Source organism: Protomyctophum bolini (genome assembly GCF_963924005.1).
Source record: "Protomyctophum bolini genome assembly, chromosome: 2".
NCBI lineage: Eukaryota > Metazoa > Chordata > Actinopteri > Myctophiformes > Myctophidae > Protomyctophum > Protomyctophum bolini.
In genome coordinates this window covers 24293951-24314032 of record NC_137863.1, presented here as the reverse complement: position 1 = coordinate 24314032, position 20082 = coordinate 24293951, and the positions used below count along the sequence as shown (strand labels likewise).

General features: G+C 43.6%; 1 protein-coding gene across 1 annotated transcript in view; it reads right to left on the bottom strand.

The window, feature by feature from the left end:
* The window catches only part of dip2bb (disco-interacting protein 2 homolog Bb), a 55435-nt gene that overhangs the window by 15987 nt on the left and 19366 nt on the right, over positions 1-20082 (bottom strand). The window contains exons 2-20 of the mRNA XM_080793102.1: positions 16570-16641; positions 15746-15943; positions 12121-12240; positions 11367-11786; positions 10705-10845; positions 9873-9992; positions 9361-9558; positions 5687-5778; positions 4665-4775; positions 4454-4577; positions 4116-4225; positions 3215-3317; positions 3049-3113; positions 1601-1694; positions 1392-1511; positions 1137-1251; positions 779-918; positions 472-608; positions 1-51 (exon numbers count right to left, since the gene is read on the bottom strand). The exon at positions 1-51 is cut by the window's left edge and continues 30 nt beyond it. Of these exons, the coding sequence (XP_080649228.1) occupies positions 1-51; positions 472-608; positions 779-918; positions 1137-1251; positions 1392-1511; positions 1601-1694; positions 3049-3113; positions 3215-3317; positions 4116-4225; positions 4454-4577; positions 4665-4775; positions 5687-5778; positions 9361-9558; positions 9873-9992; positions 10705-10845; positions 11367-11786; positions 12121-12240; positions 15746-15943; positions 16570-16641 (2531 nt within the window). The remainder of the gene's footprint in view (positions 52-471; positions 609-778; positions 919-1136; positions 1252-1391; positions 1512-1600; positions 1695-3048; positions 3114-3214; positions 3318-4115; positions 4226-4453; positions 4578-4664; positions 4776-5686; positions 5779-9360; positions 9559-9872; positions 9993-10704; positions 10846-11366; positions 11787-12120; positions 12241-15745; positions 15944-16569; positions 16642-20082) is intronic.

The window sequence follows — 20082 nt, the reverse complement described above, 5'->3', positions numbered from 1 at the left end:
CACAAACGGAATCTCTCCAATTGGAGCGCCACTGGCATTGACTGGAATTACCTGCAAACACAATCATACCAAGATGGCCTTGATGTTATTAGAATGGATACTGAATAAAATAAAATAAAACCTTGTTGATCAGCGGTTAGCTTAGATACAATATCCAGTAGATATTATTCTGGTGAGAAAGAAGGATACAGGGAGAAATTATGTTGTGGGCTTGTGGCGTTCTCTCTCCCCAACCTGGCCTATCATCAGTCAATGTTAACTGGTTGTATTACCGGTATCTATGCAAACTATGCAAAAGTAAAATATATTACAGTATATTAATGTATATTAGTAACCAACCAACAGCTCGTCTACTAGCACAACATGAAGCTGTATGAAACAGTCTATTTATCTATTATAACACAGCAAGAAACATTTCATGGAACCTTCCTACAACAACGGTATCCACACTCTCAAGGTTTAGTTCCATACCTCAAAAGTGTTTTTGGTGAGACCAGGCAGGCCGTAGTACATGTTGCCTCCAGCACGGGAGTTGATCACTATCTCTCCTATCTCGTCTGTTTTACATAGCTGAGGAGGCCCGTCAGGCTTAACAATGCACATCAGGGCTGTGGACACACACAAACACACCGCTGTGACATGATGTATATGCACCAACAGGAGCTATTCAAATGAATACCATACTTTTAATAGCTAATTTCTCATCAAGCCCATCCCCATACATTTCCCATTTCTAGTTAGCTTTTTCTTATTATTTCATTCCTCTCTCCATCCTCACCTCCAGGCATCACATGGCCCACATCCTGCACTGTGAGGGCAGAGTTCTTGTCCTCCGTGTTGACCCTGATCACCCCGTGGCTTAGTCCAGTCATGGAGAGGATGGCACGGGCGGGAAGTGGTGTGCCAGGCACTCCTGGTCTACACAGGAGTGAACAGAAACAAACATAAACAAGCCATCCCCTACATCCACTTGAACGGCGTCTACCTCTGGTCACCCATACCATCTGTCCGTTCAGCTGTCCATCTGTCCTCCCATCCATGCATGCATGCTACTGCCATGCACCAGCCTGTGTATACTTGCTATACTACACTGCTGTAGCAACATGTCTAGTAGTACAAGTGTGTCAGTGTTGTACCTGCGTATGGCCACTGTCATGGCCTCGGGGGAGGTAGCACAGGGACAGATGACCTCAGGCTTCAACCCATGGGACTGGAACACACACAGGAAGGCATCACAAGATGACACTGACCCTGGAGGAGGCAGAGAGAGAGTGCGCGAGAGAGAGAGAGAGAGAGAGAGAGACAAGGCACACTGTCACACTCAAATACTGCATCTCAAGTTTTTAAGAGATGAGATTTTAGCAAGCTCAAAGTTCCGCGCAAGTACTCACATGGGTTAGCGCCGTCGGCAACTACGAGCATACGCAGTGACGCAAGGCTGGTGTCTCTCTGTTCCCTATGGGCCATCATGGCCCAGTGCAGGTCACGGCACTTCACCAACGCTACACGAGCTGCGGGAGGACATGATCGTCACATAACTCACTGTAACGTAAATCCAAAGTCACTGCATTAAATGCTACGGAGAAACAGTGCAAGTCACCTTTATGGATATGGACTCTTTGCACCCAGGACAGAGGACAGGCCTTCATTACAGCATAGGGAACGCTGATGGTATGAATCCTGTTCATCACAGCCTGCAGAAAAATAACTCATTAGAGGACTAATACAACATAAGGTTTTCATAGAAGAAACACAAAGGGAAATTGTACTTCTGTGATTAGGAGCACAATAATCTGAATCTAGGGCTAGGCACATGGTAATATGTATAATTACGGTGCTTGATTATGATTGATCTGAGACATATTTTAAGTCTATAATACTGGTTTTCAAAGTGGGGTTTCGAGGACCCTCACTAGTGATTCAAACATAGCTGACCCACAAGCTCACAATGTGTAGTGATTTGATGTGAGCATGTAGATCTGATTTTTTTTTACTTTTTTTGACAGATCTGGACAAATCTTCTGTTATGAGGGTCCATGGCACAAACTCTTTTCAAATTGGGGTCCGTAGCCAAATACATAATAATGTATTTGGCCACGGCTCGGTGGATTAGGCAAGGATGAGTGGTGGAAAGATATGGACAGGATAGAGGAGGAAGATCAAAAAGAAAGGAACTTGGCCCAGGGCATGTTGCGTTAACAAGCCTTTATTTAGAGGGCAAACAGAATGTTAAAAAAGCACCAATGCATTTCAGCATTGTGCTTCCCTCGGGGTATTATTGAAATGCTAATGCACTTCTTGTGCTACTTGGTTCTTGGATAATGTTTCCATCCTTTCCCCTCTGAATCCGGCTTTGTTGAATGTCTATACGAACACAATTGTGTTCATAGGGGTAAGCCGGGCTCCGGGGATGGTGCTATTTGTCACTGCACATATTCCTACGGTCTGGGGCTTGTCACTGCACATACTCCGACGGTCTGGGGCTTGTCACTGCACATACTCCTACGGTCTGGGGTTTGTCACTGTACATACTGCTACGGTCTGGGGCTTGTCACTGCACATACTCCGACGGTCTGGGGCTTGTCACTGCACATACTCCGACGGTCTGGGGCTTGTCACTGCACATACTCCGACGGTCTGGGGCCTGTCACTGTATATACTCCTACGGTCTGGGGCTTGTCACTGTATATACTCCTACGGTCTGGGGCTTATCACTGCACATACTCCTACGGTCAGCAGGGAGTGTTAGTGAGGAGTAGGACGGAGGCTCCACGTCCTCCCAGTGGGGGCTCCTCACTGGCAGGCGAGTCAGTAGGATACAACAGCAGTGACAACACACAATTTCACAAATGTGTGTGGGTGGAGTTAATAAACTTAACGACCAAATTGGGGAGAAAAATGCAAAAAAAACAGTTGAATGGGAATGCAATCATGCTATGGTTCAAGTACAGTGTAATGAATGATAACATAGTACTGAGAAGAAACATTGATTGATTTTATTTCTACAACTTGTATTACAGTAGGCATAATGTAGGAGTGTTAACTCACGGTGAGAACTCCATGCCATAGACCCATGTCCTTCTTAAAGTCCAGGACATTCACAAGGGTCTCTCCTGAGGACATAGACGCAGACATATCATCAGGGTTTGAACAACAACAACAGCAGTCATTCAGGTGAACTACAGTACCTCTCCCCAGTAAGCTCTAGTCTCACCTTCACAGTAGTTGCAGGCCTGGGTCATTGCTTGGCAGTGGGTCAACATGGCTACTTTAGACACAGCCACACCCATTACTGTGCCCTCTTTATTGGCCTTGTACTATACAAAGAGACAACACAAGCAATTAGAAAATAACAAGACATTGTTGTGTCCATCCCCTAGTGTGGTCTCTAGGTCATGCTCGCCTCCAGTCATCCTGGTTCTCCATACATCTGGCTCGTCTGTACGTTGCGCTCCTGCATCTTTCTTGAGTACGTGTCCACGTGTTAATGTGGGACATCCTCGTGACCAGTGCCCGTGTTGTTTCCCACAGCGTGATGACCAAATACTTCACATATAATAACAACAGACTTTACAAGAACAATGTTGTTGTAACTAAGAAGAAAGAGTTATGGAGGTGCTTGAAATGTAATTGTTTGATAACCACTGCTACATACAGGTATTAGGCCAGTCAATCTAAGGTTTGACCCAAAAGAAATTGCAATAGTAATCGTTCAAAGTTTTTCTGATCCTTAGGGTCCTTAGATTAAGTCTGGCCACTCTCAATTGTGGGAGGACTTCACAGACTCAAAGTAGTGCAGGGCCAACCAGATTCATCCAGGAACCAGCCCAGGCTATAACCAACCAAGGCCTGTACATTGCGCTGCTCTGAAATGGTTGTAGGTCTAACCAATAGAGTCCGTTTTAATCTTTTTGTAACTGCTTGGAAGAAATCCTAACAATGAGGGGAACCAGACTAATATCCACGCAGTGATATTAGTATGGCTACACGAGGCTAGGTAGGTATACTCTATACATACACACAGTTCAATACAAACATACTATACATACAACATTTGTAGAGACTCACATTTATGCACTTTGGCACAGACATGCATATGGAGACAGTAGTCCTACCTCTATATATGCAGAGTCAGTGTTGGCTGTAGGTATATGTGGCTGCCAGTCCTTAGAGGGCTTGGTCAGATACTTGGAGTCTGTCACCACCCACTTTAGCCGAGGCCAGCCTATCAAACCCAAAACACCATGGGACAAACGATGAAGAATCCCATACATTTATTAAGTTTTCAAATTTGCAAAATGTACAAATAATTATAAATCTGCTCTGCTTTGAGTGCTGAACGTGAGACCCCGCTCACTTTATACAGTGCTGGAAAAGTGATTCTGCCACCTGTACCTGATTACCGAAATAAAACAAAATTAATCATCTTGAAGGAAGATAGACAGATTCTGACCTTTAAACTGTAGTATTTCTCCAGTGGGCGTCTTGGGTAGTCCCTTCAGACAGACCTCACTGGTTAGAGCCAGGCCCACACCGCAGCTGCCCAAAAGAAATCCCACCTGGCTGCTACCTGCATCCTGCATGAACAGCCCAAACACAGAGGACTTCAATACCTGTGCAAAGACGCCATCAGTGCACCCTCATCACAGTGTCTTAGTTCTTACCTTTCGAGAGAGTGGGACCTCAATAGGAACAGGGATGACCTCGGCCAACAGGCAACCGTAGAAGGCCACCCAGAACATCCCCGGGTCACTGTTGGGAAACACCAGCGCCACCTACAGTAACAAGCCAGGCAGCAGACGTTGCATTTAAGGTCTGATGTGTAACAGCTAGAACACACATTTTCCATCTCTATGAGCATAACCCATAGTGGGAATTTAAGGCCACTATGCAGCCTTCACAACTATAGATTTTAATCACATGCAGATTGGCCAATCAAATTCGGATGTCACGTTTTGTGACATTTGTAGGCTAATCAAGATATTACATTTGTGATGATGTATTATATAAGATGCACAGCGCAGGTAGGAATGAACGCACTGGAGCAACTTACTGCCTTTTTTATTGAGGTGCAAAGCAACGGACAACGTTTCAATGTGGATTGCTTCTTCATCAGGTCCTATGAAGGACCTGATGAAAATGTATTGTTGTATACCTTCCATTCAGAATACATAACTTCATTTCTGCACAAATCTGAAGTCTCTGTGTGTACATCAGCTGATTTTCTTTTTAGTGGGATAATAAACATTCCGAGCCATTCCACATGACACGTTCCACAGATTATTGTTGTCACTTAGAAGTGACAAAACAAATTCATTCAGTTTCACCACAGATTCGAAATGTATTATTTTCTAAATCAATGACAACGATATTTGCATCAGTTCATCAAACATGCATTATATGCTACTTGAATCACAAGATCTTTATCATAGTTGAGTGCATTATTATTTAGTTTTAAACAAATTCCCAATTATTCCAATTATTCCAAATAAAGAATTTCAATAATACATGTATTTATCATTTTTTGTCTGCTACTTTCATGCTCACAGCGGTTATCACTTCACCAAGGTGCCAGTTTGTTTACTTGTGTCCGTTACTAGCAGACATAAGGAAGCCCATAGCTTTAAACTTGACAAAGGGTTTAATAGATTATGGGGAGATCTTTGATGATCTCATGTTTTCTCACCCTATCTCCAGGCTTGAGGATCTGTTCGTTTTTGGTGCCCAGTCTGTTCAGGAGGGTGAAGGCCAGTTTCACACTGCGACTCCACAGCTTCCCTATTGGACAGATCAGATAAGGTGAAGAATGAGAATTGGGCATAGGACGTACTGTATGCATGAAAGACGAAAAGGGTATACTCATTGTCATAAATACTTCGTTCACTGTGTGAACAAAATCAAATATTGATCTATCATTTCATGATTGTATGTGGTTGGAAGGCCTGTCTCCCGCACAGAGTACAAAACAACACAGAGTGCAAAACTCTGATGCTGGCATTCAAAGCAACCAAAGGTATGGCACCACCATATCTTGTAAGTATGATCGCACGCTACAAACCCTCTCGAGCACTCAAGCTGGAAGTACCTTTGCTAAAAGCGCGGGGACAACGCTCCACACGTCCCAAACTCTTCTCCCTTTTGGCTCCAAAACTATGGAATGCACTTCGCATTACAATCAGAACTGCAGATTCACTCCCAATCTTCCGCCGTGTCTGAAAACACACCTCTTCAGACTCCATCTTAGCCCATAGCACTTGCTCCTAACCTCCAACAGGCGTATGCACGCTCAACTTATGTAACTTAAAGCACTTTATGTAGACATAGCACTCTATAGTGTATACACAATTACACATATAGTTTCCTTAGATAGATATTCCACTGTTAAGTTCTTAAGCTTACGTAGGATTCATGATGACTTTTTTATGTTTTGATGTATTACCATGTTTTTTGTTCTTGCTTACTGTAAATCGCTCTGTATTAAGAAGAGCGTCTGCTAAATGCCTAAATTGTAATTGTAAATGGTCCAATCAACCCTTTGATCAAGCTGTATGTAAAAGACCATGTCACACCTATTGTTTGTTATGAGACCCTGCTGGGCCTCGCTTAGGTATGGCTAGGGAGTTCCTGTCTCAGCGGGGTGGCAACAGCCAAGGCCTCACTCGCACTGTTGCAACATGCATAGAAAACAAAACATTTTAGTTTGATGGCTGTGTTGTGCCCCCCTCCCCGTATCAAACAAAAATGTTTTGTTAAACCATGTGACTTCCATTGGAAATGCATTGGGGCGGCCATTAAACACAGACAACAAATGTTGTATGCATGTTGCAACAGTGTGAGTGAGGCCCAAGACAGTCAGAGCGTCTGTATTATATTGTACTCTTTGTGATGGACCTGCTTCTGGAGTATAAGGTGCTGTCTACACGAGGACGTATTCTGCGTTACCCGCACAAGTACTTAGCCGATCTGCCCATTCTGCCACACGGAGACAGCGTTTTGGGGGACTTAACCGGTACTTTTTGAAACCGGCTCCCAGAGTGACAAACTTCGGAGACTCTACTTTGTCGTCTCCGTGTGTACAGCGAATGCATAGTTTGAACTTGACCCCCAGGGGGGGCGATACGTCAGGAAGGAATCCTGTGCGCACGCATAGCGTGCATGCACGATTTCTTTTTACCTTTATAGTGTTATTTTTGCGCTTTTTACAAAGCCCTAACCCCTACAAATGAGTTATTTAGGTTTTAGGTAGTAGGTCTACAGCAGCACACACACACAAGCCTGCTCCATATAACTTCCAGCACTACGGGGGTTTCATGTTTTTAACTGACTCGCTGTCATTCTGGAAGTGTCGGCATGCAAAACAAAAGACTGCATCCTTTGAAACTGAATATTACATCCACGCATGCTTCTTGTAATAAAAGGTGGAAAACGAACGTTTGGTTTTTCCAAATGACTTTGTAGGGAATTCCTGTAAAATGGTGTGACCAGATTTGACTGAGAGCCTGCCATCACGCAACCTCCAGGAGAAAAACTTTTTTTTTTTTTAATCCAAAATGAGTTAATAGCACAGGCAGACTCTTCACATACTAGAGCATGTCTGAAATAAGTGTCAGATCTGAAATCTGAAATCGACATGTAAATATGAAATAAATGCTTAAACATGTAGCTAGGTGTAATGTTAGAGACCACCGAAATTAACCTTTCAAGCCTGTTTTCTCAACTCGCTGTTTTCTGCAAGACATTACTCTATAAGCCATATCTCCAAAACTGATGAGTCAAACTGAACAAATATGTGAATTTGAAGCTATGAATCCAATGGCAGTCCCTCAGTCAAATTTGGCCACTAATGTATAGAAATCTCTCATCCGAAAATAGCCGATCTGCAGCTCTACCACTCTCGTCTGGACGACATGCATAATTAACATAACCACAATGTGAACTTTGATGCCGGGTACAAACTTGTGCGGGTAACAGCCCGATCCGTTCTCGTGTGGCGGGGGTCTAAGGCCCAATCCCAAATGCCTCCCTCAAGCCCTGAGCCCTGGACCATCATTGACTTTAGTGACGTCAGCTGTAAGGGCTTGAGGGTGAGAGGCTGCAAGGGCTCCACATTGTTGTGAAAGAAATGGGACAGCACTTTGAAGATGAGTCCGCCATTCATGAGTCCATGACACTTTATAAAAACTCTCCATATTCACAGCCAGTGCCTACCTACATGCTTGGCCTATTTATACATGTCTATCATGTCTATTTTAGTATTTAAGCTGATCGTTTTATTATTATTAGTTTCATAAATACACTTTCCTGTGTGATATGGGTTGTAATATTCATATATAATAATATTCATTATACATTTCATTTCCATATTCTTTTACTTTGCTCATTAGTCATTTCTCATCATGTTTCCCTTATTATTATTATTATTATTGTTATTAAATATATAGCCTATATCCTTCCATTCCGTCTCCTTTTAAGAACAGTGAGAAAGCACTATTGTGTTTGTTGACATTCTAATCGCGATACATAACTAATTTGCATATTTAAATGATTGACGTTTGGAGGATCCCCCTCATTCCCCTGGTAACGCTATGGACTGTGGGTAATTTCTTTGCTAAAGTCAGCCCAAAGTCAGCATCGATGCTGACTTTGGCAAAGGGCACATAAAGGGGCGGGGCTGAGCCCTCACTGACTTACCGATTTCAAATGGGACACCCCTCAAGCCCTCACAGACTTCACGTGAACGCGCAGCTAAGTCAGTGAGGGCTCATTGAGTCAGCAAGGGAGCCATTTGGGATTGGGCCTAAGAGGGGACCTGGTGAGAAGCAGGGTTGCCAAGTCTGCTTATTTCTCGCAACGTTTGGCTTGTATTTTTTCCAGAGTTGCGTTTCTTTTTTTTTTTTCGTTGGGTATATACGTACTATAAATACCCATAGATTTGTGAGTGTGAATCACATTGAGTGACAGAATCGGTCTGGTGTCTCTACTTATTAAGCCCTGGCTGTGTGTAATAGTATAATACATGACCAAAACATGCATTAGACATACATAGTATTTATAATGATAAATTCATCAGATCTTTTTTTATTAAGCCATATTATTGGGCTTGTTTTGGCTAGTTTTTCGTAGGGAGATTTGGATTTTTTCTCTCACAAGAGTTGGCTTGTTTTTGGAGGTGGGTTGGCTTATTTCACTCACGAGAGTTGGCAACATGCTGAGTAGCTTGGGAGGTCTGGTGGGGAGGAGACCAGGAGAGAGAGATGTAATGAGGGAGAGAATACTGAGAGATGATGTTTGCTGTTCTTCTGAATAAACTTCTAAGATATACTTCCGGTTGGACATATATAATTTCCATAACAGTCTCACCATAGGTCAGCGTATAGAGGGGTTTTCCAGTAATGTCCAGTGCTGTGAGCGCAGGGCTTTTGCTCTGTGTGGCCCCCCAACGAGCCAAAGCTGCCTGCAAAGCTGGGGGCCAGTTGCTGACCACACCCAAGGGCTCCCCTTTCACTGGCATGATCTGACGGCCTTCTGGCTTTGGTCTGTTGGGGTCTGGCTGAGGTGCTGTTGGAGGGACAGACAGTGAGAGAAAGAATAAAAGAGGGAGAGAGAGGGTAAGACAAAGGAGGAAAGGTAAGAGAGAGGGACAGAGACAGAGGATTAGTGAAGCACAAATTATATACTGTCAACATGGCAGAAATTCAGTTCTACACAGCCAAATTTTCAGTGATAATTAAACTCTGGGGATTTTACTGTGTAGCTGTGAATGATTTGTAATAAATAAAGTCTGCACAGCTCTCAGCTCCATGCTTTTATTGCTGCTTTCAACGTTTGGATCTCTCGATCAGGAATTAGGAATTAGAATAATTTCCCCTCACCTTCCACGATCTCCTCAGAATCATCTGTGAAAAACTCGCTGAGTTCGGGACGTTTGGGCCTCTTGAGCGTGGCGAGGAGCTGCTGGATCTTAGTGGACACCCTGCTGTTGACAGGCACCCCTATGAGGAGGGACAGGAGGTAACGTACAGTCACACAATGCCCTGGTACACACTGTCGTGTGACAGAAATCCACAGTGGGTGCAGTCTACTCTAGACACATCCGATCATGGTGGAAGGACCTCTGAGCACCTCACAGTCTGCTGCTCCTCATTCCAAAACCCACAAGTCTGTACATTTTTCTGATTGGTTTCAAGCTTTCGCATTGACTGAAGTTCATGACTCTTAGCAAATGGAAAGCAGCAGACCGTGGCTGCCTCAACGCTGGGATGACAGGCAGTGAGAGGTGGGGGTTAGGTATCTTTTTTTGGGGTTATTTTTGCCTGGGAAAACACACAAGGGTTCATTTTGTGCGTGGAGTTGACCTGGATTCATAACATTAGAAGAACCACACATTTGAAACAGAAGGGACATTTGTAAGGGAGGAACAGCACAGACAGGAGGCTACACACATTATGCAATGAGGGGTTTCCTTACTCTGGAGATTACCTCGTCCTAAATTGCCAGTAAAATTAAACGTGAGTCAGGGCGTGAAAAAAGATCAGAAGAAAAGAAGAGCGGTAGAGTTTGATTAATGATCTGTGAGCACATCGTTGGAAATGTTGATTACATCTTGGTAGAAGACTGAGTGAGGATTTTGAGCATATATTTGTCTGTGTCTCCAACAGAGACACACACCCTCAGACAAACACAGAAGTAGTAAATTTTCATTACCGTCAGCAGTCTCCATCATGCTGGAGCGGCTCTGTCCACGGCTCATACCTCGGACCACGTTATTGGCGGGCAGGTCCACCCTGGGGCTTCGGATCGTGGCTTGGGCCACAGCGGTCACATCAGGAGGGGGGCCACTGTTCTCTGAGGACCACGGGAGGGTCGTGCAATTAATTTTAATCAAGTCGCGGAATAGTTTCAAAAGGTAAAGGTGCATTTCAGTACATAAGTCACAGAAAACTGCAGTACCGGTAGCAGCAGCAGCAGTATAGCAATAACAGTAACAGTAGTACGATCATCCATGCATATCATATACGGTTTCAACACTACTGTAGCTAGGATGCATGTCAAACCCTTGTCAACATCATGTCAGCTCAGCTGTTTACACTATTTGAAATTAAAAGGAAGAGAAAATTATCCCCTTGTGACTAAACTGAAAAGGCAATACAATTTTGAATCATAAAAAAAGGAAGAGAAAAAGAAAAGAAAATGACACTACGCACATGCTGTAGGTTAGCTAATTAACAATGAACAACGGTATCTCTGATAGCTTATGACCATTTCCCAGGGCAGCGGCTACAAACAGGAAGTTCACTAAGGCTGTAAAGTTCAGGACAGCTGTGTTATTGTTAACAGCCTGAAACAGCCTATTATGGGTCTCTCACCGATGCGAGCACCGATGCGAGCGTTAGCCAGCATATCTGCCACAGTTGATGTTTGGGACGGGTGCTGTGGTTGCTGCTGTGGTTGGCGCTGTGGTTGGTGCTGTGGTTGCTGCTGGGGTTGCCGCTGTGTTTGGTGCTGTGGTGGATACTGGGCCTGGTATTGAGGCTGGTACTGGGGCTGGTACTGGGGCTTATACTGAGGCTGGGCTTGATGTTGGGACTGGGGCTGTGGCTTCTGCTGGAGCTGAGGCTGTGGCTTGCCCTCGCCATGGGACAAAGTGGAGGAGGCCGAGGAGGAGGTGGAGGAGCCCTGGACAGAGCGGTTGATCCAGCAATCGGGACTCTGCAGGTCGGGGTTGACCTCAGGCGGAGGAGCACCACCACTGCCCTCTTCTTCAGAACCCGAACCCGATGAAGAGTCTGAGAGAGAGAGAGAGAGAGAGAGAGAGAGAGAGAGAGAGAGAGAGAGAGAGAGAGAGAGAGATTTAATTAATCAAATTTAACAATTCACATAGTCTTCAACTCTTCCACCCACACACTGCTTTTTCATTCAAACTGTGTATGCTGCATTGTTGTATTATGTATGTTGCCAACTCATTTATGTTGGCTTTTTATTTCCTTGTATTGTTGTTGTTAAATAGGGTGAGATTAACCGTATAAACCCCACAGGGTTTTCTAAATCTCACCTGCACAACCCAATATCATGCTGGTGTTTCAAATGTGTGTTGTTGTTTTTGCATAGGGTGGTTGGTACCTGGTGGCGTGCGGGTCTCGATGGGAGACTGGACATAGGTGGACCGGCGTTTAGTTGGCATAGGCATCTTTTCCTCCTTATGTTTTGCCAGAGCAGCCTGTACAGCCTCAGTGTGAATATCTGTATGAAAAAAAAAGAGTGAATAAGAGCATACCATGAGCTGTGCATGGCTTTATGTACAGCAGCTTTGGGTCACAAAAGTCAGAGAGGGGAGGAAAAGAGAAGAGCGTGCACACATGCAGCCAGCCAGCCAGCCAGCCACACACGCATGCACGCACGCACGCACAGCATGTAAAGGAAACCACTTACTCTAAAACATGCAGTGAAACACTGCCTTCAAAGCTACTATTGTTTTCTGCTGGCATTATCCAAATATATTCAAATGTGAAGTCAAAATGATTGAAATGTAAAAATCTAAATGGATGCCAAAACATGACAACTGCACACACACACAGGCTGCAGCCAGACATGAGCCTAAAGAAATCGTAGGCGCAGACGTCTCGGCGGTTTTTAGACAGCTGGTGGATGGAGAAAAAGCTCCACGTCCGCCGACGACTTGCGCGCAACGGCCAGCCGACAGCTGACGCTCTCCTCTGCGGCAGAGACAGCTGCCGACAAGCGTGTGTCACCCGGCAGTGATAGGCACTAGCCAATGGAACAGATGCAGCCGCAGCCCATCCACTGGGCGGGTATTCACTTGTAGTTTTCTTCTTTCACGGAGTCAAACGCCCCCTGGGCAGTGGGCACCTCGAAGTAACATTCTGTCCACTCCAAATTGTTAACAAAACATTGAAAAATCGTCTGAAGAAATGTAAAGCAGTGGTTCTCATGTTTGCTTCAGATCACCCCTGTAATCTTTTCATCCATGGCACCCCTGGCTGAATTACATTGTCATTTACTGTAACCCTGATCCATGATGACATTGAAAATAACTTTATATTTATAAAATAGCGCGTTCACTTCACCCTCCACAGCCCTTCTCATCATCAATAACCTCATTCTCCGTGGTGTAGTGGTTAGGATTCTGCGCTCTCACCGCGGCGGCCCGGGTTCGATCCCCGGTCAGGGAACACTGTTTTATGATGAATTCCTGTTCTGTTCTTTAACTATATAGAAGTGTCTATTTATACGTCTCTAAATGTTTTGATGAATTGAACCATGTGGACCCTGTTGTAAACAAGTGTAATGCTTAATTGGGTCGTTCACTCACAGTTAACAGTATTTGTATTGAGTTTGTGCTTGAAATGTATTGTAATTCTGCAAACTGTTAATAAATATTTAAATCAATAAATCAAAAATATCCTTCTCCTTCTCACCGCCGGGTGACACACTTCATTTTTATGCTTGTCGGCAGCTTACATCTGACGCGGAGGAGAGCATCAGATGTAAACTGGCCGTCGCGCAAGTCGTCGGAAAACAAAACTATTGTAGCCTCGGCAGGGAGGCGAACCAGGGTTGCCAATTCCAAAGGCATATACATTAACCACTCGACTAGAGAGTCATAACTTGACAGCCATGTTGCAACGCAGCAGCATATAGCCTACACTAGAATGCGCCTTTGTGTCAACATCTTGTCACTCACTCACTTGTCACTCTCACGCCCACTTCGCCAACCAAGAAATAGAAGACTACATGCCATTGAATAGGCTTCCGGGTGCGTCCCCTCTCGGGACCGCCCACTTTCCGCAGAGTAGAGCGGAGACGTCTGCGCCTACGATTTCTTTAGGCTATGGTGTGTCTGCAGTGACACACACACACACACGGTGGTAAGGCGTGTTCTAAAAATAAAACTGTGTGCGTATAGCTTTGTCAGTGGCCTTCACCAGCCGGCCAAGCCCACACAATGAATTTAAATGCATCCTAGTCTCGCGTGGCCAGACTGTTGCCTCTCACAATTTTCATCATACATACCCGTATCAAATACCCGCAATGTATCCAGACGATTGGCAGGCAGAGATACTGTATCCGATCCTCTGGCTATTCAAGATTAATTAATTATTGATGTCTGATTATTGATGGACTGGCTACAAGTGAAATGATTGTGATGATGTCCGTCAACTGTTGCTATGACTGTATTAGAGCAAAACATGCAAAAATTCCCTGATTCAGGCATTCTTCGAAAAAAACACGTTAGCATTTTTATGTTTGAATTTCAACAGTAGCCCTCTGCCTGGAGCTAAAGCCCTCCCTCCAAAAAGCCTGCTCTGTCTCTTCCTGGTTTTAATAACATACTGTATACATCTCAATTCCCTCCTCAAATCCAGTTATTCTACCCAACGGGCAACACAGATTACTCAATATCCTGACAATCCACTTCTTTAGCTTCCCCCGGCCGCCCCACCCAATTTACTGTATCTCCGTGGGAATCCCCCGATCACACAGAAACATAAAACTTCTACTTCTTGGAAACCAAACCAAATCCAACACAAAACAGCTGCTTCAATCCTACATCCCCCAAAACTCCATCTCCATCATTATCCATTTGTGTGTGTGTGTGTGTGTGTGTGTGTGTGTGTGTGTGTGTGTGTGTGTGTGTGTGTGTGTGTGTGTGTGTGTGTGTGTGTGCGTGCGTGTGCATGTGCATGTGCATGTGCATGTGCATGTGCATGTGCATGTGCATGTGCATGTGCATGTGCATGTGCATGTGCATGTGCATGTGCATGTGCATGTGCATGTGCATGTGCATGTGCATGTGCATGTGCATGCTGGTTCACATGCTGAGTGTCAGACTGGCTACTAGACAGAGAAAGAATGAGTAAGGAAAGGAAACATATCTCATCTCATCATAACAATGTTCTCGGTTGACCTGCGACTCCTTGATCTGTCTCCAGATCAGTATTCTCCCCTCATGTTTTATAAACCTCAGCATTGCAGAAAGTCTACAATTGGCTACTTGGCTACTTATACACTGTAGATAGGGTAAAATATTTAAAAGCAGAGGGAAAGCAGAAAAGTGATAGTATAGAGCCCTGAGGGACTCCAGTCAACCAATTATAGCTCTCTCTTGTTCTCTACATCTACACAACTTCACACATAGCTGAGCTGTGACATTATCGCTCTTTTTTCACGACAGAGGCATCCTCGCTTCCTTCACTGAGGGAGACCCAGCAGGAGGGCTCACTTCTGTTCTCAGATGTTTTTCTCCTCTGCCCGACAAGTCAAGAATTACTTTATCCAGCTCTCACAACCAGCGCAGGCGTAGACAGTAGACACACATGACACACATGACACACATGCACGTGCACTTTTACACACACAAGTACCTATATAGTTGCTGTCAGGCAGAAACTGTTTTTTCCTGTAAATCAATGCCCTACTACTTCATACATGTCACACAAGAGTATTGAAAATGGCCACTTTGTGACACGTTAATTGTGAGCTTGTGGAAAATTGTGATTTCTTCTTCGAACATTTTGGACGCCAGAGTTCATGTGATTGGTCAGCAGCATGAAAACACACTGGGCCATCAGGTCAACATACAGTATTTACTGTGGGCTAATTGCACAGCAACACAGAAAAGCTCACTGCAAAAATACAGTACGTTCTCGCAAAATCTGTCCCCCATGATTAATGATTTAATTCATTAATGATGTGGGAACAATCACAGCCAAAAAATCCACCTCACCTGATCTGTAGCGGTCATCCCTGGTTCCGGTACGGTGTGGCCTCCGGGAGCGGCGGTCGCGGTACCGCGAGGAGCCGGAGGGGGGAGGGGCAAGACTGGAGGAGGAGGAGCCAGAGGGGGGAGGGGCATGGCTGGACGAGGAGGAACTAGGACCAGGTGACGGCTGTTCAATCTGAGGGGGCGGCGCCGGCGGCTCCACTGTCAAATACACACATCACACACAGTGTTGTACACACAGTAGTGGTACACAGCAACAAACAGCCACTACACTACATGCGAAAAAAGGAAATGTTTGAAAATGTTCGCCTATAACGACATTCCCAAAATAGGGATGCCACGTTGAAAGTCTGACAAGGGGTATATACAGTATATATATTAATCGATTACTCGATTTATCAAAAATAAGTCATTGATATAGAATAATGTGCTTGAAGTGGATATTATATGTAGGGCATCAGGAAGAATGAACACCACATGTCCAATCTCATCATACTGTTCTGGTTGTTTTGGTGATAAAAGCCAATCATTGGAAGAATAAATGTGGTGAAGTTATTTCTCTATTTCTGTGAAATGTCTCCATTTCTGTGAAATTTTACACAAGGCGACTGTACTGTGGAGTAAAGAGCTAACATACCACTGAGGGGCACCAGTGAGCAAACATTACAACCTTTTAAATAGCTGATTTTTACTTTGAATATAAAAGTAAGCCTGATTTAATATGGCACACATGGATTGGGTATAATATCCTTGTTTATAAACAGTACAATGTAATTTAAAAAAGAAAAGGTGATGGATAAACCAGAGAGGCACTGAGGCTCATTTACCTGGAGGATGGATGACGTATGGAACCAACAGTTTAATCCGTTTCTTCTCATAACCCTTCTGTGTAATGTCACCTGTGAACGATAAGAGCCAGGTCACTTAAATGTACAATAAAGGCAAGACAACATTCAATATTGTAAAACTCTTCTAGGAGCAGCACTAGTACCACTGTGGTATTTCATGCCCATATCCAACAGCAAAATGCACCCTTGTAGCATTGAGATGATAATTTCAATTTATGTTCAATTTATGTACACAAAAATACAACACCCTCCACTCCAGTGAATTAAGAGCTGGTAGATATTTGGCTGGGAGAAAATGTTTGCAATATTTTGTCTATTTTAACATGAAAAGTTTCCTTCACTCCCATTCTATTATGACTGACTGATACTCAAATTTCACTTCTCTTGTGTCTTGTTGAAAAATGTACCTCCAACCCCCATTTCTCACAGAAATCTGACAATGTAGCCAAACCACAAAGTCCCTCGGATGCCCAAGTAAAGAGCAAGTGACAATAAACGTGCAGGTACTGAACGGTTCATAGTAGGCTACTGTACACAGTTACTGAACGGTTCATAGTACTGTACACATTGATGAGTTACTGAACAGTTCATAGTAGGCTACTGTACACATCGATCGTATACATCCTGGAGCTAAGCCTTGTGAATGGCAAAATATATACAGTATGACATAAAAGAGCTGACAGTGTAATTTTATGTCTCAAATATTCATATCTTCTTTAAACTTCCTCAATCACACAATTCAACAATCTACAGATTCTACACTGGATGACAAATTAACAAGGAGATGAACTGGGTAAATTGTGTTTCCCTACAGCTATAAAACAGTGTTTGAATTACAACGTATCTTTTGGGGGAGCCCTACAGTAATTTTGGGGGTGAGGGTTTCAGGGTACTGTAGTGTATACGCATGCATTATAGCCTGCCCTACATGTATCAGCTCAGAAATAGAGAGATGTGCCCACACCATGTACAATTACGAGTAAGACGCGCAAACGCGGGAAGCGAACGCAGATCTTGGACCATGCCATCACACTCATGTCACCATGACTCAGCCATAGCCATATAAGGAGTCCCCAAAGCAGCTATACGTCCAAATATGGAGTGTGTTGCATCAATCACAAACAAATCACTCAGCTCCATATATGGGCACAAAAGTGGGACAGACACACACACAGACAGACAGACATGATCTGCTAGGTCTCATAGTAAGTAAGTGCTCACTGCGTTCGCAATAAAGTAGGCTACTATCATACATTTCAGTTCATAGAGAGAATATTTAGCTGGGCCATCAAAGCGACAGAAAGAATATTATCTCTATGCTCTCTGCCGAGGAACAATACAAATGCCAACACAGTGTGCAGGCTACACTTTACATTACTTTGTTAAAACAGATCTAAGTAGCATCGATGATAGTTATGAACATACCCAGAGCCTCAAACACCAGAAGACGTTCAAGAGACAATAGCCTATAATAGTATGATGATCTGCTGCCCTACACTGTCCAACGATACAGTGGAAATAATTCCAATATCATAATTTTTCTGCTCTGCTTCTCTTATTAAAATGTAAATGTCGGGACTCGGAAGTCCTATGAACCATTGTCAATTCATAACAGGGCAAACAAGCAGTGTAGGAATTTGTTAATTAAAATCTATTTAGATGTAGAACTTGGTATAGGCTAAGCCTATTGCCAATTTGCCATGCCCTACTGTAATGTTTATAAAACAAGACACTTCTGGACGTGTACACCCACTCTAAGATCCAACAACCTCAATGTGGTATAAAACTCCCTGGTGTTGGCCACCTGCTAAAGTTCAAACACAGAGAGAGAGAGACGGGGGAGGTGAGAGATTGAGAGAGTGTGAGAGAGTGTGTGAGAGAGAGAGAGAGAGAGAGAGAGAGAGAGAGAGAGAACATGCATTTTGTTTTGATCGCATTGTTCCACTTTTTGCTTTGGCAATGTAGACGTATGATTTCTCATGCCACTGATGCCAATAAAGCCCTTTGAATTGAATTGAAAGAGTGAGAGAGGAAGAGTGTCAGTCAGATGAAGAGTTAGTCATATGGTAGTCTCGCGTAGCCACTAGCCAGACAACTATTCCACAATCTCCGAAAGCTATATAGTCTGGAACTACACCTCCCGAAATCCGAGTAAGGAAGCTGCCATTTCACAGAAAATATATTTAAAAATCACACCTGTGTGAAGTGAGGGGCGCTAATAAATTAAAGTCTAACTCATGTTGCTATGATTAGGTGATGTAATGTTGATGTAAAACAAACACAGACCAAACAAACATTAAACTACTGTTAATGGCATTTAATGTTTGTGTAATAGCAACTAAACAAACATTAAACTCTGTCCATTGCCAATGGCTTTGTTTAACTAAAAACAAACATTAAACCTGACCCTCAAAAATACCTTTACATTGAATGTTTTTATTTCCATTTCTGCTAAGCAACAAGCTATACAGTATATGCTTAGATGTTTTCCATTTAAATTAGGATACATTCGTGTGACTGTAAAGACAAAACAATGTGGGGAGGAGGCTTCACATCCGCTTTATATTTTACTCATGATAGAGCTTCCGTTGCTCCAGACTGTATGACGGAAGCATTTCAAAATTGCGAGAGGCAACAGTCTGGCAACGTGAGACTAGGCATATGGAGGACAGTGCTGGAGAGGATCACAGTACAAGATTTCAGTGAGAGCACATGGGAGGGCTGGAGGTGTAGAGATGTCACGATCATGACATTTTAGTTGACAGTTCAGTGGTGCTATTAGAAGACTCCCTGGTGGTCTAGTGGTTAGGATTCGGCGCTCTCACCGCCGCGGCCCGGGTTCGATTCCCGGTCAGGGAACTCACTTTTGCGATGAATTGAGTATGAAGGACCGCAATGGAAACAAGCTATAGGCTTTCTGGGGTTTAAATTGAATCATCTTAGCAGACCTTAGTGAACTGTACTTTCCTGTGTTTTCTGCAAACTGTCAGTCAGTCAATCAATCAATCAATGAAAGACACCAAGTATTAAAAAAAAAAGTACTGATACATTTTCACCTGTAGTTCAAGTTGTGTAATATATACTAGGAGTATCTATACTTCTAGACTCAAGTACTGGGGTTGACTACTTTGGAAGGAAGTGATTTTCCAATGTGTTTCCCCAGGCTTTCATTTTTCACAGAAATAAAAGCCTGGTTAGTGGCTCTGTACTTTCCCATCAATACCAAATCTCTTCGTCAAAAATAGCAGATTTACAAGCACACAACGCAATGGAACGCGACACATTGTGAGCTTGTAGATCTGCTAATTTTGCCTAATGTTCCCCAACTTTCCCCCATAATATGGATGCTGGGGTACAGGTGCTTAACAAATGTGGCAATTTAAGAGTTTTTGATTATCGTGGTAATCTCGTCGTTAATCACAATTATTTGAGCCTCAATAATCGTGACATAAGATTTTCCATATATGGTCTCTAGTCTAAATTAGGAACGGC